Source organism: Ranitomeya imitator, chromosome 2, assembly GCF_032444005.1.
Source record: "Ranitomeya imitator isolate aRanImi1 chromosome 2, aRanImi1.pri, whole genome shotgun sequence".
NCBI classification, from domain to species: Eukaryota; Metazoa; Chordata; class Amphibia; order Anura; family Dendrobatidae; genus Ranitomeya; species Ranitomeya imitator.
In genome coordinates this window covers 241,161,817-241,185,709 of record NC_091283.1, presented here as the reverse complement: position 1 = coordinate 241,185,709, position 23,893 = coordinate 241,161,817, and the positions used below count along the sequence as shown (strand labels likewise).

Here is a 23,893-nt window from a genome sequence, read left to right as displayed (position 1 = left end):
TTTATCATTATTATTTATTATTATAGCACCATTTTTTCCATGGCACTTTACATGTGAGGAGGGACTTGGGGGTTTATGCTGTTCTGGCACCTCAAGGGGCTCTGACAATGTGACATGTCACCCACAAACAATTCCAGAAAAATCTGCTCTCCAATATGGCGCTTCTTCCCTTCCGAGCTCTGCCATGCGCCCAAACAGTAGTATTCTCCCACATACGGGGTATCGGCGTGCTCAGGAGAAATTGCAGAATATATATAGTCCATTTTCTCCTGTTACCCTTGTGAAAGTAAAAAAAAAAAAATCAGGTCTAAATGAAAATTTTTGTGAAAGAAAAGTAAATCAGGACAATAAAACATTCCTTATCTAAGAACTGGCCCAACATTTATGGACATAACTGTTTATCACTCATGGTAATTCTGCTTCATGCCACCTGTCTTATCCATGGTTTTTTTTTTGTTCTGTGCTATGTTGTGCATAAATATGTGATTCTTCAGAATTTGTATTAGTCTATGCCTGATGAAGAGACCTGAGTAGTCTCGAAAGCTTGCAATTTGTTACCATCTTTTCAGTTAGCCATTAAAAGGTATCAACCACTGAGGACTCTCAATTCTAAACATTTTTCTATCTACTGGCTAACACGGTACCAAGATATAGATCTTTCCTGTATTTTTCCTTCCACATTCCATTCATTCCTGTGAAGCACCTGAAGGGTTAATAGTGATGAGCGAGTATACTCGTTGCTCGGGTTTTCCTGAGCACGCTGGGGTGACCTCAGAGTATTTGTTATTGATATAGTTTTCATCGCCTCCGTTGCATGATTTACGGCTTCCAGATACGCTGAATACATGTGGGAATTCCCTAGCAAACAGGCATTCCTCACATGCATTCAGCGTATCTGGAAGCCGTAAATCATGCAACTGAGGCGATGAAAACTATATCTCCGAGCAATAACAAATACTCGGAGGTCACCCGAGCGTGCTCAGAAAAACCCGAGCAACGAGTATACTCAATCATCACTATTAATAAACTTCTTGAATGTGGTTTTGAGCACCTTGAGGGGTGCAGTGTTTAGAATGGTGTCACTTTTGAGTATTTTTTGTCATATTGACCCCCAAAACTCACCTCAAATGTGAAGTGGTCCCTAAAAAAATGGTTTTGTAAATTTTGTTGTAAAAATGAGAAATCGCTTGTCAACTTTTAACTCTTACAACTTCCTAACTAAAAAAAAAAAATGGTTTCCAAAATTGTGCTTATGTAAAGTAGACATTTGGAAATGTTATTTATTAACTATTTTGTGTGACATATCCCTCTGATTTAAAAGCATAAAAATTTAAATTTTGAAAATTGTGAAATTTTCAAAATGTTTGCCAAATTTCCATTTTTTTTTAAACAAATAAACGCAAGTAATATCAAATAAATATTTCCGCTATCATAAAGTACAATATGTCAAAAGAAAACAAACAGTCTCAGAATCACCAGGATTCATTGAAGCGTTTTAGAGTTATGACCTCAAAGTGACACTGGTCAGAATTGAAAAAAATTGGCAAAAACAAGCTCTGGCGTGAAAGGGTTAATATTTTGCTGCACAACCTTTTGAGGCAATCACTGCAATCAAACGATTCCTGTAACTGTCAATGAGACTTCTGCACCTCTCGACAGGTATTTTGGCCACTCCTCAAGAGCAAACTGCTCCAGTTGTCTCGTGACTGAAGGTTGCTTTTTCCAGACGGCATGTTTCAGCTCTTTCCAAAGATGTTCAATAGGATTTAGGTCAGGGCTCACAGAAAGCCACTTCAGAATAGTCCAATGTTTCCCTCTTAGCCATTCCTTGGGTGTTTTTAGCTGTGTTTTGGGTCATCATCCTGTTGCAAGACCCATGACCTGCGACTGAGACCAAGCTTTCTGACACTGGGCAGCACATTTCTCCCTAGAATCCCTTGATAGTCTTGAGATTTCATTGAACCCTGCACAGATTCTAGACACCTTGTGCCAGATGCAGCAAAGCAGCCCCAGAACATAACAGCCTCCTCCATGTTTTACAGTAGGGACAGTGTTCTTTTCTTGATGAGCTTCATTTTTTCCATCTGAACATAGACCCGATCTACCTTAACAAAAAGTTCCATTTTTGTCTCATTTGTCCATAGGACATTCTCCCAGAAACTTTGTGGCTTGTCAACATGTAATTTGGCAAATTAAAGTCTGGCTTTTTTTATGTTTTTTTTTTTTTCCAACAATGGTGTCCTCCTTGGTCGTCTCCCATGAAGACCACTTTGGCTCATACAACGAAGGATGGTGCGATCTGACACTGATGTTCCTTGAGCTTGAAGTTCACCTTTAATCTGTTTAGAAGTATTTCTGGCTCTTTTGTTACCATTCGTATTATCCGTCTCTTTGATTTGTCATCAATTTTCCTCCTGTGTCCAGGGAGGTCGGCTACAGTCTCATAGATCTTACATTTCTGAATAATGTGTGCGACTGTAGTCACAGGAACATCAAGCTGCTTGGAGATGGTCTTATAACTTTTACCTTTAACATGTTTGTCTATAATTTTCTTTCTAATCTCCTCAGACAACTCTTTCCTTCGCTTCTTCTGGTCCATGTTGAGTGTGATACTCACCATGTCACCAAACAACACAGTGAGTATCTGTAGCCCTATATACCGGCCACTCACTGATTCCAAGATTGTAGACCTCTGTGATGATAGTTACTGGACACACCGTGATATAACATGTCCCTTTTGTCACATTATTTTCAGGGGTACCATCATTTCTGTCCAGGCCTATTTCATGAGTTTTATTTTTTTACATTCTGTCAAAGCATGGCTGAAAAGCAATGTCTGACTTTCACTTGTTCATTTTCATAGATCTTATATTATTACTTTTGTCAGATTCAAGTTATTTTTGTGACCATTGTGTTTTCTTCTGTCATTAAACGAGAATTACCAACAATTTTGACCACATATGTATAGATTATAACCCTCAGTGAATCTACTATATAATTGTCTAAGGGTCACTTCCGTCTGTCTGTCCTTCTGTCACGGTTATTCATTCGCTGATTGGTCTCTACAGCTGCCCGTCATGGCTGCCGCGACCAATCAGCGACGGGCACAGTCCGGAAGAAAATGGCCGCTCCTTACTCCCCGCAGTCAGTGTCCCCGGCGATCCGCTCAATACTCCCCGCAGTCAGTGTCCCCGGCGCTCCGCTCCATACTTCCCGCAGTCAGTGTCCCCGGCGCTCCGCTCCATACTTCCTGCAGTCAGTGTCCCCGGCGCTCCGGTCCATACTCCCCGCAGTGTCCCCAGCGCTCCTGTCCATACTCCCCGCAGTGTCCCCGGTGCTCCGGTCCATACTCCCCGCAGTGTCCCCGGTGCTCCGGTCCATAATCCCCGCAGTGTCCCCGGTGCTCCGGTCCATACTCCCCGCAGTGTCCCCGGCGCTCCGCTCCATACTCTCCGCAGTGTCCCTGTTGCTCCGCTCCATACTCCCCGCAGTGTCCCCGGCGCTCCGCTCCATACTCCCCGCAGTGTCCCCGGCGCTCCGGTCCATACTCCCCGCAGTGTCCCCGGCGCTCCGCTCCATGCTCCCCGCAGTCACTGTCCCCGGCTCCCCGCTCCATGCTCCCCGCAGTCACTGTCCCCGGTGCTCGCTCCATACTCCCCTCCGGTCACCGCTAACACAGGGTTAATGCCGGCGGTAACGGACCGCGTTATGCCGCGGGTAAAGCACTCCGTTACCGTCGCTATTAACCCTGTGTGTTCGCAACCTTTTACTATTGATGCCGTCTATGCGGCATCAATAGTAAAAAAAAAAGTAATGTTAAAAATAGTAAAGAAACAAAAAACCTGCTATACTCACCCTCTGTTGTCCGCTCGCGCCTGCCGCCATCTTCCTTTCCCAGCGATGCATTGTGAAATTACCCACAAGACCTAGCGGTCTCACGAGACCGCTAAGTCATCTGGGTAATTTCGCAAAGCATCCTGGGAACGGAAGATAGCGGCAGCCGCGCGCCCATCGGCATAGCGCCGTTGGATCCCAGGAGGCGGAGAGACGGGACGCTGAGGAGCAGCGACAAGAATGGTGAGTATGTTAAACTACAAGGGGCCCTCGGATCATTAGGGGAGTATGTTTATTTTTTAACCTGTGACATACGAAGCTGGGTAATATACTACGTGGCTGGACAATATACTACGTGGCTGGGCAATATACTACGTGGCTGGGCAATATTACTACGTGGCTGGGCAATATTACTACGTAGGCTGTGCAATATACTACGTGGGCTGTGCAATATACTACGTGGGCTGGGCAATATACTACGTGGACATGCATATTCTAGAATACCCGATGCGTTAGAATCGGGCCACCATCTAGTTCATTTATAAAATGGAATCACTTTATGAGGATTTCGACTATTCTGGTTTTCTGTCAGTCATATTAGGGCTTCTGCATATGGTGTGTCCAATCTCATCTGGGATCTGTTCCTGCTCTCCAGCTGGAGTAATCTGCTCCCTACTTCAGCCAATTGGAAAGTACCACACCCTACTAAAGCTCAAAGCACATGGCCGGAATCTGCCAGAAACAGCGTTGTTCTCCTCTGGTTCAGTCCTCTGTGCTCAGCTTGCGGCTTGTGTATTGGTTTCCTGTTGTGACCATGGCCTGTTTACTGACTACTCTTGTGTCTTCTGATTCTGTCCTTCTGGTTCTGACCCAGCTACCTGACTATTCTTCTTGCCATCTAATACCACAGAATAGCAGGTAACACCATGGTCCAAGCCTAGGGGTCCCAGTGTAAGTCCAGATCCATGTAATGGTGTTAAAGGGCGATGAGCAAGGCAATCCTTGGGATATGGAAAGCAGAGAAGATAGTGCCAAGCATGTTCATGGTGGGGATCTTTTGAGCTCTCAGTTGACCATGAACATTGCTCCCAATACATTGTGTCTGCAAACTATTCCAGCTAGATCTGCATTCAAACAGCTAAATGGCGCTCCTTCCCTTCTGAACACGGCCATGTGCCCAGAGAGTAGTGTACAATCGTATGTAGGGTATTGTGAGAAGGCAACAGGCAATACTCGCTTTTAAATCTGCTCTCACCTCTGCTAAACAGGGGTACCCACAACCAAAATAAAGACTAGTACCAGGTAAAACGCCAGGCAGAGAATAGATATAAAATGCCTTTATTATACTTGATTGGCAATTAAATATATAAATCAAAACATAATTGTGCGCACAAAAAAGACAAAGGGGATTAATTATCAATAAAATTATATAAAAAGCAATGTTAGATAAAAATGGAATATTGTAACGGACTGACCAAGAAGAATAATATTTGTTTATATAAAGGTAGGAACAACCACAGAAAATAGCCACATAATAAGATAATTTTATCTCAAAATTCACACATAAAATGACCGAAAAATATATATGAAAAAAATATATATCAAAAAGCCACAATGAAAGTTGAGGAGAATGGTGTGAAAAGAAAATTCCAGAAGTGGTATATGAGAAGCAACTGTCTTGTATATGGTGCTATGTGAAAGAACTGAAAAATTATATATAAAAAAATATATCAAGTGTATAAGTGCATGGAGAACAATGTGCAAAATATGCAATATTTAAAAATCATTAAAATAACACGTGGTTATATAAACCATAAACTGCAAATAAGCAAACAACCGTGTATGCAATGACAGTGCATAAAGCCACAACTACGTCATCTGGCTACAAAGCATATAGAGATGTTAACTTAGCGATCTGCTACAGAGGAAAGTGCAATCACATGTGCAACAATTAGAAACCAACACTGGGCTTTAATCAAGAAATACGTGCACACCATGCCTCAAAAAGAATGTGGTCACAATGTGTGCAGCTACCAATAACAGGCTCCACTGGAGCTGCACATACAGCTATAGACAAAATCCAGCAGGTGTCCTACCACAAGGTGCAAATTAATATAGATAATAGAGAGAATGCACCATACCTTATATCCTAAAATACTCAGGGTCAGTCCAGTCCTTTGTAAGAGTGCGCACAGTCCTTTGTAAGAGTGTGACCACATTCTTTTTGAGGCATGGTGTGTCTTTCCTTATTCTTAGAATATTTTTCACACTGCACGTTGGCGTCTTCTACATAGAGCAATTGTGGTGTAATTTCTGCTGTCACAGCACGTATTTCTTGATTAAAGCCCAGTGTTGGTTTCTAATTGTTGCACATGTGATTGCACTTTCCTCTGTAGCAGATCGCTAAGTTAACATCTCTATATGCTTTGTAGCCAGATGACGTAGTTGTGGCTTTATGCACTGTCATTGCATACACGGTTGTTTGCTTATTTGCACTTTATGGTTTATATAACCACGTGTTATTTTAATGATTTTTAAATATTGCATATTTTGCACATTGTTCTCCATGCACTTATACACTTGATATATTTTTTTATATATAATTTTTCAGTTCTTTCACATAGCACCATATACAAGACAGTTGCTTCTCATATACCACTTCTGGAATTTTCTTTTCACACCATTCTCCTCAACTTTCATTGTGGCTTTTTGATATATATTTTTTTCATATATATTTTTCGGTCATTTTATGTGTGAATTTTGAGATAAAATTATCTTATTATGTGGCTATTTTCTGTGGTTGTTCCTACCTTTATATAAACAAATATTATTCTTCTTGGTCAGTCCGTTACAATATTCCATTTTTATCTAACATTGCTTTTTATATAATTTTATTGATAATTAATCCCCTTTGTCTTTTTTGTGCGCACAATTATGTTTTGATTTATATATTTAATTGCCAATCAAGTATAATAAAGGCATTTTATATCTATTCTCTGCCTGGCGTTTTACCTGGTACTAGTCTTTATTTTGGTTGTGGGTACCCTTGTTCTTGAATAGTGGTTTAGTCCACAATTCTTTCTTCCACAGAGCACTGGTCACTTATTTAATTTTACAGTATATCTCGCCATTATGGCACTGATATAAGTTTATAGTGCTGTGGTGTATCTGTGGTTGTGTCTATTCCTCTGCTAAACAGGTCTACTTCACAACCCTCGTATCTTCCCTATCCTACAACCCCAAACAGTTATTCAAAACCATTAACTCCCTCCCCCCCCCCCCCACTGCCCCCTCCAACCTCCCTCATCTCTGCTGAGGACTTTGCCACACACTTTAAAAATAAGATCGACCAAACAAGCCAAGTCTTCATTGGTCAACCACCACAACCCTGTTCTTGTTGGGTCCTGAACCAGTTGTGAAAGGTAATTGTCTCTCAGTTGTCAAAAATCGATTAACTTTGCTGGAACTGCAGGTTTCTGTTCCCCAATCTATTTCAGGGTAGTTGAAGTCCCCCATAACAATGACTTCAATTTAATGTTGTCGGTCATAAAAGTGAAGTTTGGCCAGAAAGACTGGACCTGGTCTTGTAGGGACCATATGATCACATTCAGCAGCACAGAAGGGAGAGAAGGGAGATTCATCCGATAAGATCTCAGGGTTCTAGCAAGCCAACAGCATCATTACCCTCCGCTTTCTCTTACAGGCCCATCATCATATTTTTCTTCAAGTGATTTTCTACCTTGTCAGCACATTCTACGTACGCTGTCATTTGGCTTTATAGTTCACAGATCTGGGCAGGTAACAGCGTCTCCTAAACCCAGGGGGTAGGTGGATCTACCAGGTTGTACGTTCTATAGAAAAGGGCTTTCAATGACCAAAGTCATTAGAACAGTTTTGGGTGGAGGAGAATGTTGTGGACTAGAGGCAAAATGGTGATCATGGTAATACGGCCGGACTACACCACCGATAAAGCAGCCACAGCCGGTGACTGAGAAGAATCTGTGACTTCTCTGCATTTAGTGGTTACTACTCACCTGGGTAGTCATATGTGGGAATCTCCTCTTTACACCACTCATCCCCCCTCACATATGTCTCTGTAGTATTAATATGGGTCAGATCTTCATTCTGAAACAAATATTGTAAAAGTCACCGACAGATGGAGAAGTCCCATCTATGATCAGCTCTAATCCTGCCATCTGCACCGCTGTCATTACACAAGTATAAAACATATAATACTGGTGGATAAAACAAGACTGAGCACAAGACCTTCACCGGCGTCTACACATCATAGGGGAGATCTCCTGACACCTTCTCTCCATCTACCTGCAGCTCTGCTGCTGTCTGTCTATGAAGTGCACATAATTACATCACCCAGCTTTCCACACAGACTTTCCTCTGCTCCTAGCATTCTCATGGTATGCTTTTCAGCTAACCCCAGCTTACCCTGTGATATTTATGACCTTGTTTACTGAGGCCTGATTGTATGCATCTGGTTCACTCTTAATTCTCTGACCAAGATGAGCAGAGATCACTCCCCTCTGCTTCACACCTGAATGCACTTAGTTTGCCATATATTGCATAGTAGTAGTCTGCACGGACTTCAGTCTGCAGTGTGATCCCTTAGAAGTGTGTCCTTAAAAGTGTGGATTACAGTAGAATTAAAACCTGAATTAAACCTGAAGGGAACTGAAGGTAACTGGCCACAGTCATTGTAAACAATGTTTCTGTTTGTTGTCACTCTCACCCCTATAATCCTTCACTTTCTGCTAACTCCCCTGATCCCTACACCAAGTAAGGAACTGTTCATCTCCTCTTCAATCCTCCCTATCCACCTCACCTCCTCCTCCAAACTGTTCCTTAACATACAATCCTCTGTCTCCAAGCACAGACAGCCCCCTCTTGCCCTCTCCTGCTCCCACCTGCTAACACTTTCTCTGCTCCTTCTCAATGCTGGTGATATCTCTCCAAATCCTGGTCCTCCTCACCATATTCCCACAGTCATTTCAACCTCCCACCCACGCTCTAGCACAAACTTCCGTAACCTCTCTAACCTTATACCCATTTGCACATCCCCCACCTCCCCAGTCCCACTAACAGGAGCTCTGTGGAACGCCCGCTCTGTCTGCAACAAGCTCTCCTACATCCATGATCTCTTTGTTACTACCAAACTTTCCTTCCTCGCCATCACCGAAACCTGGCTCACCCCTTCTGACACAGCCTCTCCTGCTGCACTCTCTTACGGTGGCTTCCACCTTTCCCACACACCCCGCCCCAGCAGCAAACATGGCGGAGGAGTTGGTTTTCTCCTGTCAGATACCTGCTCCTTCACCCCAATCCCACTGCCACCCTCTGTTACCCTCCCTTCCTTTGAGGTGCACTCTGTGCGCATCTATTCCCCCACCAACCTCCAACTGGCTGTCATTTACCGCCCCCCAGGGCCAGCCACCATCTTCTTTGACCACTTCACCACCTGGCTACTTCATTTCCTTTCTGCGGACATCCCCACTATCATCATGGGCGACTTCAACATACCCATTGACACTTCCCTCTCAGCTGCCACTAAACTTCTAACTCTCACTTCCTCCTTCGGCCTCACTCAATGGTCTTCTGCAGCCACTCACAAAGACGGTCACACATTGGACCTCATCTTCACCCGCCTCTGCTCTCTATTTAACCTCTCTAACTCACCTCTTCCACTCTCTGACCACAACCTTCTCACATTTTCATCTCTCTCCACTCCATGTCTACAATCCCCACCCCACAAACTTTCACACCCTCGCAGAAATATTAAACATCTTGACCTACACTCATTCTCTGAATCCCTCCTCCCCCTCACAGGCATAAGTTCCATACACAATGCGGATGACGCTGCTGCTCTATATAACACCACAATAGCTGTAGCTTTGGAATCTGCTGCCCCACTTACACATACCAAAGCTCGCAAAATCAACAGACAGCCCTGGCACACCAGCCTGACCAAAGAACTGAGGCGAGCTTCCAGGGCTGCTGAGCGCAGATGGAAAAGATCCCACTCTAACGAGCACTTCATCGCATTCAAACAGTCCCTCACTACTTTCAAGACCACACTCGCCACAGCTAAACAAACCTACTTCTCATCTCTCATATCCTCTCTCTCTCACAACCCTAAACAGTTATTCAACACCTTCAATTCTCTCCTCCGTCCCCCAGCACCTCCTCCCTCCCCACTTATCTCTGCTGAAGACTTTGCCTCATTTTTCAAGCAGAAGATTGATAGCATTAGAGACAGTTTTGGTCAACAACCCCCAGAGCTCTTCCTCCCGATTTCCCAGCCCTCCACCTCCAAAACCAACTTCTCCACCATTACAGAAGATCAACTCTCCACTCTACTCTCAAGATCGCATCTCACCACCTGTGCACTTGACCCACTCCCATCCCAAACCTCACCACAATCTTCATCCCAACCCTAACCCATCTCTTCAACCTATCACTAACAACTGGTGTTTTCCCCTCAAGCTTTAAACATGCCTCAATCACACCTATCCTCAAAAAGCCCTCTCTTGACCCATCCTCTGTATCTAGCCATCGCCCTATATCACTTCTCCCCTTTGCCTCAAAACTACTGGAACAACACGTCTACCTTGAACTGTCCTCCCATCTCTCTTCTTGCTCCCTCTTTGACCGCCTACAATCTGGCTTCCGGTCACACCATTCCACCGAAACTGCCCTAACTAAAGTCACCAATGACCTCTTAACCGCCAAGAGCAAGCGACACTACTCTGTCCTCCTCCTCCTCGACCTGTCGGCTGCCTTTGACACAGTGGACCATTCCCTATTATTACAAACCCTCGCATCCCTTGGCATTGCAGACTTGGCCCTATCCTGGATCTCATCATACCTAACAGACCGGACATTCAGCGTCTCCCACTCACACACCACCTCCTCACCTCGCCCCCTATCTGTCGGAGTCCCACAAGGTTCAGTCCTTGGGCCCTTGCTCTTCTCCATTTACACCTTTGGCCTGGGACAGCTCATAGAATCTCATGGCTTTCAGTATCACCTCTATGCTGACGACACACAGATCTACATCTCTGGACCAGATATCGCCTCCCTTCTAACCAGAATCCCTCAATGTCTGTCCACTATTTCATCCTTCTTCTCCGCTAGATTTCTCAAACTTAACATGGACAAAACAGAATTCATCATCCTTCCCCCATCTCACGTGACCCCCCCAACGAACCTATCCATTACAGTAAATGGCTGCCCACTCTTCCCCGTCCCACAAGCTCGCTGCCTCGGGGTAATCCTTGACGCTGATCTCTCCTTCAAACCACATATCCAAGCCCTTTCCACTTCCTGCCGACTTCAACTCAAAAATATTTCACGAATCCGTTCATTCCTCAACCATGAATCTGCAAAAACCCTAGTCCATGCCCTCATCATCTCTCGCCTTGACTACTGCAACCTCCTGCTCTGTGGCCTCCCCTCTAACACTCTCGCACCCCTCCAATCTATTCTAAACTCTGCTGCCCGACTAATCCACCTGTCCCCCCGCTATTCCCCGGCCTCTCCCCTCTGTCAATCCCTTCACTGGCTCCCCATTGCCCAGAGACTCCACTACAAAACCCTAACCATGACGTACAAAGCCATCCACAGCCTGTCTCCTCCATACATCTGTGACCTCGTCTCCCGGTACTTACCTACCCGCAACCTCCGATCCTCACAAGATCTCCTACTCTACTCCCCTCTTGTCTCCTCTTCCCACAATCGTATACAAGATTTCTCTCGCGTATCACCCCTACTCTGGAACCCTCTACCATAACACATCAGACTCTCGCCTACCATCGAAACCTTCAAAAAGAACCTGAAGACCCACCTCTTCAGACAAGCCTACAACCTGCAGTTACCACTGATCGACAAAACCGCTGCATGACCATCTCTACCCTCACCTACTGTATTCTCACCCATCCCTTGTAGATTGTGAGCCTTCGCGGGCAGGGTCCTCATTCCTCCTGTACCAGTTATGACTTGTATTGTTTAAGATTATTGTGCTTGTTTTCATTATGTATACCCCTCCTCACATGTAAAGCGCCATGGAACAAATGGCGCTATAACAATAAATAATAATAATAATAATAATAATAATAATCTACCTGATGATCCTGAGGAGCATTGGGATCTTCTTGGTTAGAGTCCTGTGGAAGAAGAGGACGGGGACATCTCTCTTGTGTTGTCCTCTTACAAGATAGATCTGGAGGAAACACATACAGGGAGTGAATTCATTCTTTACATACAGATAATTATAGGCCGTGTGTATTTAGTCCTGTCTATTACCTGGTGATGTGAGGGGCTGGGGAACCTCCATTATGACGTTCTTGTACAGATCTCTGTGTCCTTCTAAATACTCCCACTCCTCCATGGAGAAATAGACAGCGACATCCTGACACCTTATAGGAACCTGACACATACAATGATACCGTCATCCCCCCGATCCCTTCATAGTGTTACTGTATAATGTCCCAGCATTCCCAGCAGTGTCACCTCTCCAGTCAGCAGCTCAATCATCTTGTAGAGGAGTTCTAGGATCTTCTGGTCATTGATGTCCTCATGGATCAGGGGGTGAGGTGGAGGCCCCGTGATTGGGCTCAGGGGTCTTCCCCATCCCTCAGACACAGGGTCCTGACAGCGATCACTAGAGGTCTTCTTCACCACTATGTAATCCTGGTAATGGAGAGACACATTAATAAATCTCACTACAGACATTTCCAGAGTCCTCACCTCTCCTGTTCTGTCCATCTGTTATTCCCATAGATAAGAATGATGTAATGTGACGTCACCAGAATCTCTCACCTCTCCAGTAAGCCGGAAGAGGATCTCTAGGGTGAGGTGTAATATCCTCTCCGCCATCTTGTCTCTGTCCACATCCATCTTTGATGGGTAAATCAGGAAAGTTTTCTTTTGTAGAAGATCTCCACTGAGAGGATCCGATATTGTAGAGACCTGAATGAGAAGATGAGCCGATGTAACATCATAAGAATCCTGTAATACAATTACTGGAGATAATAAGGGAAACATATGAGGAGAGTTATTATTTTACAGTATTTAGTTTCCTTCTTTACATCTACTAATAAATCCTATATATTTAGGCCACAGACAACAATCAGTTTCCTCCTCGGAGTCGGCAGCTGAATACGTTTTTCATAGACTCATCTTCCATAACGCTAATTCTCGTCTCATTTACCGACCCTGGAATCAGCATTAGCAATACTGCAGGAGATATTCATTACACGCGACATGAGAAATAACTACTTCATGATGAGGACGACATCTTCATCTTCTACTACGGCTCTAGAGACATATTTGGCCAGAGTCGGTCACTGACTCCTTCACCACCGGCCTCTATATGAAGGTTTCCCGTCTTCCCCGCACTGTAATCTTCTATCATGTTAGATCTCAGGTTTGACAGAGTTTGGCTGAATGCCCCCCGCCCACAAGTACTGGATAGTATGGGGCGGCCTAGTTGTTACATACTTACATGCCTAATAATGGGGTCTTACCTGTAATGTATGAAGGTCTATTAGGCCAGAGGCAGCGTCCAATAAGTTACCTTTTACCGCCCCCATACACATTAGACTAAAGTTCCATGAAATCACTGATTTCGGGGGTTTGGGCGACTATATAATGTATTTGGGGGCCTCCCGACAGATGATGTCAGGGCAGAGAAGGATCTGACATCCTGAATTTCAGAGGATAATCCGTTTGTTCTTCCTGTAGATAATCCTCCGCTAGAGGAGTCTGGAGGCGACTCTCTCATACAGACCCCAGGAAAGCTGGAATATTTGTGTGTATGGGGGAGTCGGGAGAGATGGCCATCTGACAAATGACCGTTCAGCCAACTCTTATCTCATGTGTATGAGGCCGTTAGTATTACACTGACAGCAGTGATGATACACGGCACTACAGTAGTACAGGGCATCACCGGAGCCATCGGAGGCTTGTATGTTGTATGATCGCACTGATCAGAGGGGTTTAACAAAGGGTTAAAGTGAAAAACATCATAGTTTTAACAAGAAATATCCATCACTATATGGAAAGCAGAGTCACTGCAAATTACATAGTAACATAGTAACATAGTTAGTAAGGCCGAAAAAAGACATTTGTCCATCCAGTTCAGCCTATATTCCATTATAATAAATACCCAGATCTACGTCCTTCTACAGAACCTAATAATTGTATGATACAATATTGTTCTGCTCCAGGAAGACATCCAGGCCTCTCTTGAACCCCTCGACTGAGTTCGCCATCACCACCTCCTCAGGCAAGCAATTCCAGATTCTCACTGCCCTAACAGTAAAGAATCCTCTTCTATGTTGGTGGAAAAACCTTCTCTCCTCCAGACGCAAAGAATGCCCCCTTGTGCCCGTCACCTTCCTTGGTATAAACAGATCCTCAGCGAGATATTTGTATTGTCCCCTTATATACTTATACATGGTTATTAGATCGCCCCTCAGTCGTCTTTTTTCTAGACTAATACGGTAGTTACTTACCGATAACGGTATTTCTCAGAGCCCATGACAGCACTACCAGAGAGAGAGGGAATCCGCCCTTCAGGACAGGAAACCTACAGGATAAAAAGGGCGGTACCTCTCTCCTGCGTCAGTTTGGTTTACATAGCATCAGAGGTCCTCCAGGTTAGTGACAACAGGAAAATATACAATTTTAACAAAATACTTATCAGGATTACACCGTGTCTAAATTAGAAACACACATTTCATATAATAAGGTGCTCACCGCACACGTGATAGGGTGGGAATAAGCAGGTGCTGTCATGGGCTCTGAGAAATACCGTTATCGGTAAGTAACTACCGTATTCTCAGTCGCCCATGACAGCACTACCAGAGAGAATTACAGAGATCATTGCTTTAGGGAGGGACCACAGCCTGCAAGACCCTTCTTCCGAAGGCTAAGTCAGACGAAGAGGCCAAGTCTAAGCGGTAGTGCCTAAAGAAGGTTGAAGGTGATGACCAGGTGGCCGCCTTGCAGATTTTGTCTATTGGTACCTCCGACCTTTCGGCCCAGGAGGTCGCCATGGCTCTTGTAGAATGCGCCTTGAGCCCCTCAGGAACTGCGTTTCCCGTGGACGAGTATGCTAAGGCTATCGCATCAGTTACCCAGCGAGCTATAGTGCTTTTGGAGGCTTTGAGTCCTTTCCTAGGTCCCTGAAAACAGATAAAGAGAGACCCTTCCTTCCTATACTGTCGGGAGGATTCTAAGTAGTGTATTAAACACCTTCTCACATCTAAGGTGTGGAACTTTTCCTCTTTTTTATTTTTAGGGTTTGGACAAAAGGAGGGAAGGATTATTTCTTGGGACCTGTGGAAATTGGAAGCAACCTTGGGTAGATAAGCGGGATCTGTTTTTAGTATTACCCTATCATCCATGATTTGTGTGAATGGAGGGTTCGCAGATAGAGCCTGGAGGTCACTAATTCTACGGGCAGATGTCAACGCTGTGAGAAGGGCCGTTTTGAGAGATAAGATTTTAATTGGTAATGAATCTATGGGTTCGAATGGAGGTTCTGTCAGAGCTGATAGTACTAAATTTAAGTCCCAGGTCGGAAGGCTTCTGATTTTTAAAGGTTTAGACCGTATTGCAGCTTTAATAAACCTTGTTACCCATGGGTTAGAGGCAATACTCTCACTGTATAATGCACCTAAGGCCGCTATTTGCACTTTTAAGGTGCTCACCGAGAGGCCCATATCTAAGCCTTTTTGCAGAAACTCTAATATTTTGACCACTTGGACCCCGTCTTGTAATTTTACCCCAGAGGTGGACAAAAACTTTTTCCAAGTTTTACCGTAGATTTTAGTTGTTACTGATTTTCTACTTTTTAATAGTGTAGACACTAACTTATCTGAAAAGCCCCTTGCCCTTAGTAGTGACCTTTCAAGTTCCACGCTGTCAAGTGGAGGTTTGCTGACTGAGGGTGGAACACCGGTCCCTGGTATAAAAGACCCGGAAGATCCGGGAGAACCCAGGGATCGGAGACCGATAGAATTCTCAGCCAGGAAAACCAGGCCCTTTTGGGCCAGAAGGGGGCTATTAGGATGATTCTCGCCCTGTCCTGCCTGATTTTCCGCAGAACAGCCGGAATAAGGATGTAAGGAGGAAACGCGTATGCTAGACCCTGAGTCCATGGGATCGTAAATGCATCCAGAGCCCGAGGGCCCCCTTTGGGGTTCAGAGAACAAAATTCCCTTACTTTCCTGTTTTCTGTGCTGGCAAAGAGATCTATTACAGGAACCCCCCAGATTTTGGTAATCCGATCGAAGATGCTTTGGTTTAGTGCCCATTCCCCCTGTTTTAATCGGGTACGGCTTAAGAAGTCTGCTTTTTGGTTCTCTACCCCCTTTATATGCAGCGCAGAGAGGGATAGGAAGTTGACTTCTGCTAATGTGAAGATCTGGGAAGTGGTGTTCATTAGGGCTTGGGATCTGGTTCCCCCCTGATGGTTCAGGTAGGCTACCACTACCTGATTGTCCGAAAAAACCCGGACATGATGGCCCTGTAGGCTGGGAAGAAAATATAATAGAGCGTGACTCACTGCCCAAAGTTCTTTTTGATTTGAAGATACCTCGTATTCTTGATCTGTCCAGACCCCCTGAGTGATACTGTCGTCCAGGTGAGCTCCCCACCCCGTGGGACTGGCATCCGTGGTAACTATCCGAGATGTTTCTATTACCCACGGAACCCCCTTTGATAGGTTGTTGGAATCTAACCACCAGGCTAGGGAACGAATAGTGTTTGAATTTAGAGACATGTTTCCTTCTAGGTGTCCCCCCAGTGTAACCTGATTCCTCAGAATATCCCACTGGAGATCCCTCGTGTGAATTTGTGCCCACTGTATTGCCGGGAGACAAGCAGAAAGGGACCCCAGCAGTGACATCGCCCCTCTCAGGGTCATATGAGGGTTTGAACGAGCTCTGGACACAAGATTTAATATTTTCTGTTTTTTCTGGTCTGGAAGACGACATTCCTGTGTTATCGAGTCCAAAGTGAGGCCCAAAAACTCTTGAACCCTGGTCGGTTCTAGTTTTGACTTTTGGAGATTTAGGAGCCAACCTAACTCTGTTAGGATTTTTATCACTCTGTCGCATTGTTGGCGACAATGTTGGGCTGAGTTGCTGACAATCAGGAAGTCGTCCAGATACGGTATTATTATAATGTCTTTTTCTCTTATGTGGGCCATCATTTCCGCTACCAATTTGGTAAATATTCGAGGCGCTACCGAGATGCCAAATGGAAGGGCCTTGTACTGGTATTGTTTTATTTCTCCTCCCATGACTACTGCTAGTCTGAGGTATTTCTGGGCATTTTTGTGGATGGGGACATGATAGTACGCGTCGCTGAGATCTAACACTATCATGAAGCAATCCGGAAACAGATTTTTTATTGTTGATTTTATTGATTCCATTTTGAAGGATTGATTTTTTACATAACTGTTTAGTTTCCGTAAATTGATTATTGTGCGGAAAGAACCATCCGGTTTTGGGACTAGAAATAGTGGGGAAAAGAACCCTTTGCCTCTTTCCAGTAGGGGAACTTCTTGGATCACATCTTTCATTATGAGCTTTGAAATTTCTTGTTCCAAGGCCTGTTGCTGCTGAGGTGAGGGTTTTAGTGGGGTGACCACATAGTTTTGGGGAGGAAGGGAGGTAAAGTTTATTTGAAGTCCCATCTTTATCAGATCTAAAATCCAAGAATTGGTTGAAATTTTTTCCCAGGCCGGAAGGTATTGAGACAATCTCCCTCCCACCCTGGGGAAGGTGTCACTTAGGGGGTTTTTTATCTCTTGGAGAATTACCGAAGAGGAAGCCCCTATCCTTCCTTCTCCCATCATCCCATCTGTTCTGTTCCCTTGGGGGACGTCTGCGAAAAAACTTCCTACTCCGAAAGGGCCGTCTAACAAATGGTGCGGCTAAGATAGGGAACCCCTTTTTCTTATCCCCTGCTTTTTGCAAAATGTCATCTAGGGTTTCCCCAAATAAGAATTTCCCTTCACATGGAATTGAACAGAGTTTTTGTTTGGTCTGTAGGTCGCCCGGCCAGCTTTTTAACCACAGCGTCCTACGAGCTGCATTGGACAGGGCTGCCGATTTTGAAGTAAGCTTGATTGAATCGGCTGATGAATCTGCCAAAAAGGCTGCCGCCCCTCTAATCATGGGAATTGATTCAATCATTTTATGTCTAGATACTCCATCTTTTAGTTGCTTTTCCAAGTTATCTATCCAGATCATTAAAGATCTGGAAGTACATGCGGCTGCTATTGCAGGTCTTAGACACCCCCCTGCCGATTCCCAGGCCCCTTTAAGGAAAGTATCAGCTCTTTTATCGAGGGGATCCTTCAGAGTTCCCATGTCCTCAAAGGGCAATGCGAATTTTTTTGACGCTTTGGCTACTGCTACGTCGAGTTTTGGTGCCTTGTCCCATGACGTAGAAGCCTCTTCCTCGAAGGGATATTTTCTTTTAAGGGAGGGGACAGATGAATTTTTCCTTTCTGGTTTCTCCCACTCTTTCTTAATTAATGCTTGAATATTCTCGTTAAGTGGGAAGACTCTGCGCCTTTTCTGTCCTAGGCCCCCAAACATAATGTCCTGTACTGTTTTGTCAGGACGAGGATCTACAACCCCCATGGTTGATCTTACGGCCTTTACAAGGGCATCTACTTCGTCTAATGGGAAGCAGTGGCGGCCTCCGCTCTCAGAATCCGAGGAGGAGGAGGAACCCTGTCTGTCTGAAGCGTCCCCCTCAGGACTAGAAGAATCAGAGTGAGAATAGGGCACAGGTGTTTTTTCCTCGACCCCTTCCCCTTTAAGAGATTTAAATGCTGTTTCCACCTCTGATCTTATTACAGATCGCAATTCAGAGGCGAAACTAGGGGTTTCTTCACATAGGACTTGTCCTATACAGGAGCCACACAATTTCTTATCCCAGTTTTGCAACAGGGGTTCACTGCATAAGGGGCAGACTCTATTCTTAGTTTTCTCCGTTTTTTTTCTTGCCTAAAAACAAACGGAAAAGGGGGACCCCAATTATTTGGTGAACTTTCACGAAGATCACTCACCCATCTTGCGCAGCCACAGGTACCGGTTCTGGAGGAGGTATAGGATCCTGTATCAGATCCGTAGTCTGCGGTGTCGACTGGTTAGGCATATTGGCTTTACTCCGCGGCGTGGAATGGCTGCTGGAGCGGGTACTGCGGGTGCCTGCAGAGGACCTTTTCTTTTGGTCATCTGGCTTGCGCTGGTGGTGCCGCTGACGCTGGCGTTGCTGCTGCTGCTGCGGTGGCTGCTGCTGCTGCTGCAAGGGCTGCGCCTGCTGGAGCTGCTGGTCGCTGTCCTCCATTATTAGGACTGCATGCAGCAAGGAGCGGTTCCACAGCGGTATTTAAATATCATATCTTTTGGCGCCGATTCACCCCCTCCTCCAGGGCTGCGTTCCCGGAAAGCGCTGATCCCCCTTGGATCACTGAGCATGCGCGCTCTGCCCCGGACCCGGAAGTAGTACTTTCTATATCCGGTGCGGCGGCCATCTTGGTGTCCTTACACACACCACGCCACCGCTCCGAATCAGGAAGTGCCTGCTCACCGCCGAGGCACACCGGGTCCCCGAAGCCCCTACCCCAATCTGGGGAGGCGGCCGCGCTTCCCTCCGCGCACTCTGCAGCCCCATCGGACCCAGCAGCGGCAGCGTCGGATACCGCGCCAGCCGTGACAGGGGCCTCCCCGCCGTCATAGGTCGACTGGTCGGCTCCGGATCTCAGGTACCATCCTAGAGGGTTCCCTGTCAGGACAGGAAACCAAACTGACGCAGGAGAGAGGTACCGCCCTTTTTATCCTGTAGGTTTCCTGTCCTGAAGGGCGGATTCCCTCTCTCTCTGGTAGTGCTGTCATGGGCGACTGAGAAATAATCCTAATTTCGCTAATCTATCTGGGTATTGTAGTTCTCCCATCCCCTTTATTAATTTTGTTGCCCTCCTTTGTACTCTCTCTAGTTCCATTATATCCTTCCTGAGCACCGGTGCCCAAAACTGGACACAGTACTCCATGTGCGGTCTAACTAGGGATTTGTACAGAGGCAGTATAATGCTCTCATCATGTGTATCCAGACCTCTTTTAATGCACCCCATGATCCTGTTTGCCTTGGCAGCTGCTGCCTGGCACTGGCTGCTCCAGGTAAGTTTATCATTAACTAGGATCCCCAAGTCCTTCTCCCTGTCAGATTTACCCAGTGGTTTCCCGTTCAGTGTGTAATGGTGATATTGATTCCCTCTTCCCATGTGTATAACCTTACATTTATCATTGTTAAACCTCATCTGCCACCTTTCAGCCCAAGTTTCCAACTTATCCAGATCCATCTGTAGCAGAATACTATCTTCTCTTGTATTAACTGCTTTACATAGTTTTGTATCATCTGCAAATATCGATATTTTACTGTGTAAACCTTCTACCAGATCATTAATGAATATGTTGAAGAGAACAGGTCCCAATACTGACCCCTGCGGTACCCCACTGGTCACAGCGACCCAGTTAGAGACTATACCATTTATAACCACCCTCTGCTTTCTATCACTAAGCCAGTTACTAACCCATTTACACACATTTTCCCCCAGACCAAGCATTCTCATTTTGTGTACCAACCTCTTGTGCGGCACGGTATCAAACGCTTTGGAAAAATCGAGATATACCACGTCCAATGACTCACCGTGGTCTAGCCTATAGCTTACCTCTTCATAAAAACTGATTAGATTGGTTTGACAGGAGCGATTTCTCATAAACCCATGCTGATATGGAGTTAAACAGTTATTCTCATTGAGATAATCCAGAATAACATCCCTCAGAAACCCTTCAAATATTTTACCAACAATAGAGGTTAGACTTACTGGCCTATAATTTCCAGGTTCACTTTTAGAGCCCTTTTTGAATATTGGCACCACATTTGCTATGCGCCAGTCCTGCGGAACAGACCCTGTCGCTATAGAGTCCCTAAAAATAAGAAATAATGGTTTATCTATTACATTACTTAGTTCTCTTAGTACTCGTGGGTGTATGCCATCCGGACCCCGAGATTTATCTATTTTAATCTTATTTAGCCGGTTTCGCACCTCTTCTTGGGTTAGATTGGTGACCCTTAATATAGGGTTTTCATTGTTTCTTGGGATTTCACCTAGCATTTCATTTTCCACCGTGAATACCGTGGAGAAGAAGGTGTTTAATATGTTAGCTTTTTCCTCGTCATCTACAACCATTCTTTCCTCACTATTTTTTAAGGGGCCTACATTTTCAGTTTTTATTCTTTTACTATTGATATAGTTGAAGAACAGTTTGGGATTAGTTTTACTCTCCTTAGCAATGTGCTTCTCTGTTTCCTTTTTGGCAGCTTTAATTAGTTTTTTAGATAAAGTATTTTTCTCCCTATAGTTTTTTAGAGCTTCAGTGGTGCCATCCTGCTTTAGTAGTGCAAATGCTTTCTTTTTACTGTTAATTGCCTGTCTTACTTCTTTGTTTAGCCACATTGGGTTTTTCCTATTTCTAGTCCTTTTATTCCCACAAGGTATAAACCGCTTACACTGCCTATTTAGGATGTTCTTAAACATTTCCCATTTATTATCTGTATTCTTATTTCTGAGGATATTGTCCCAGTCTACCAGATTAAGGGCATCTCTAAGCTGTTCAAACTTTGCCTTCCTAAAGTTCAATGTTTTTGTGACTCCCTGACAAGTCCCCCTAGTGAAAGACAGGTGAAACTGCACAATATTGTGGTCGCTATTTCCTAAATGCCCAACCACCTGCAGATTTGTTATTCTGTCAGGTCTATTAGATAGTATTAGGTCTAAAAGTGCTGCTCCTCTGGTTGGATTCTGCACCAATTGTGAAAGATAATTTTTCTTGGTTATTAGCAGAAACCTGTTGCCTTTATGGGTTTCACAGGTTTCTGTTTCCCAGTTAATATCCGGGTAGTTAAAGTCCCCCATAACCAGGACCTCATTATGGGTTGCAGCTTCATCTATCTGCTTTAGAAGTAGACTTTCCATGGTTTCTGTTATATTTGGGGGTTTGTAACAGACCCCAATGAGAATTTTGTTACCATTTTTCCCTCCATGAATTTCAACCCATATGGACTCGACATCCTCATTTCCTTCGCTAATATCCTCCCTTAAAGTGGACTTTAGACAAGACTTTACATAGAGACAAACCCCTCCTCCTCTCCGATTTTTACGATCCTTTCTAAACAGACTGTAACCCTGTAAGTTAACTGCCCAGTCATAGCTTTCATCTAACCATGTCTCGGTTATTCCCACTATGTCAAAGTTACCTGTAGATATTTCTGCTTCTAGTTCTTCCATCTTGTTTGTCAGGCTTCTGGCGTTTGCGAGCATGCAGTTCAGAGGATTTTGTTTTGTTCCAATCTCCTCACTGTGGATTGTTTTAGAAATGTTCTTACCTCCCTTCTGAATATGTTTTCCTGGGTCGTCTTTGTTCAAGTCTAATGTTTTTCTTCCCGTCCCCTCTTCTTCTACTAAATTTCTACTAAATACTAACTTCTACTAAATTTCTACTAAATTGTTAGTTAAGTCTCGTCCATAACTACTTTATTATACTCTATTATCCTGTACACAGTGGAGGAGATAGAAATCACAGGTCCGACAGCAACAGCTGGAATTGGGCCCTCCAACGTAAAGAAAAAAAATCTATATATATAAAGCTGAGTGTATGTGTTTGTGTGTGTGTGTTTTTGTGTGTCAGGCCACGCCCATTCCACATAGCAACCAATCACTAAGCATCTTTCATTTCACCAGAGCTGTTTAAAAGAAGCTGAGCTGTGATTGGTTGCTATGAGCAGCAGTTTTCCCACTCCACAACACCTCAGCAGACACTGACCGGGTGGGAGAAATCTCGCATCCCTGGGAACATAAGCTCCAGCCATTGTTTGCCCCCCAGAAAGGAGCAGAGAGCACATGACAGAAATGAATCCCCCCTCCTCTATTACTGCCGCGCTCTATTGTTACCGGCGTAGAAAATCGCATCATCAGCGGCCGCACACAGAGCCGCACTGCCAGGTTACATAACAGCACATCTCCGGCAACTCCCTGCTCAGCGCCACCCAGCTCGGGACTATGGGATGGAGGATGTGTGATGGATATATGGGCACGGGACTATGGGATGGAGGATAGGTATGATGGATATATGGGCAATGGACTATGGGATGGAGGATGTATGATGGGTATATGGGCACGGGACTATGGGATGGAGGATGTGTGATGGGTATATGGGCACTGGACTATGGGATGGAGGATGTATGATGGGTATTTGGGAACAGGGCTATGGGATGGAGGATGTGTGATGGGTATATGGGCACTGGGATGGAGGATGTATGATGGGTACATGGGCACTGGACTATGGGATGGAGGATGTATGATGGGTACATGGGCACTGGACTATGGGATGGAGGATGTGTGATGGGTATATGGGCACGAGACTATGGGATGGAGGATGTATGATGGGTATATGGGCACTGGACTATGAAATAGAGGATGTGTGATGGGTATATGGGCACTGGGCTATGGGATGGAGGAGATGTATGATGGGTATATGGGCACTGGGCTATGGGATGGAGGACATGTATGATGGGTATATGGGCACTGGACTATGGGACAGATAATATGTATGATGGGCATATGGGCACTGGACTATGGGATGGGTATATGGGAATGGGATGGAGTATATGTATGATGGGTATATGGGCACGGGACTATGGGATGGAGGATGTGTGATGGGTATATGGGCACTGGGCTATGGGATGGAAGAGATGTATGATGGGTATATGGGCACTGGACTATGGGATGGAGGATGTATGATGGGTATATGGGCACTGGGCTATGGGATGGAGGACATGTATGATGGGTATATGGGCACTGGACTATGGGATGGAGGATGTATGATGGGTATACGGGCACTGGACTATGAAATAGAGGATGTGTGATGGGTATATGGGCACTGGGCTATGGGATGGAGGATGT

General features: G+C 44.9%; 1 protein-coding gene across 3 annotated transcripts in view; it reads right to left on the bottom strand.

The window, feature by feature from the left end:
* LOC138662853 (oocyte zinc finger protein XlCOF22-like) overlaps window positions 1–23,893 on the bottom strand; it is a 56,247-nt gene that overhangs the window by 14,811 nt on the left and 17,543 nt on the right. For all 3 annotated transcript variants that reach the window (XM_069748833.1, XM_069748835.1, XM_069748834.1), the window contains exons 2-6: window positions 12,664–12,813; window positions 12,355–12,534; window positions 12,148–12,271; window positions 11,967–12,064; window positions 7,869–7,959 (exon numbers count right to left, since the gene is read on the bottom strand). In XM_069748833.1, the coding sequence (XP_069604934.1) occupies window positions 7,869–7,959; window positions 11,967–12,064; window positions 12,148–12,271; window positions 12,355–12,534; window positions 12,664–12,741 (571 nt within the window). In that variant the 5' untranslated portion in view covers window positions 12,742–12,813. The remainder of the gene's footprint in view (window positions 1–7,868; window positions 7,960–11,966; window positions 12,065–12,147; window positions 12,272–12,354; window positions 12,535–12,663; window positions 12,814–23,893) is intronic.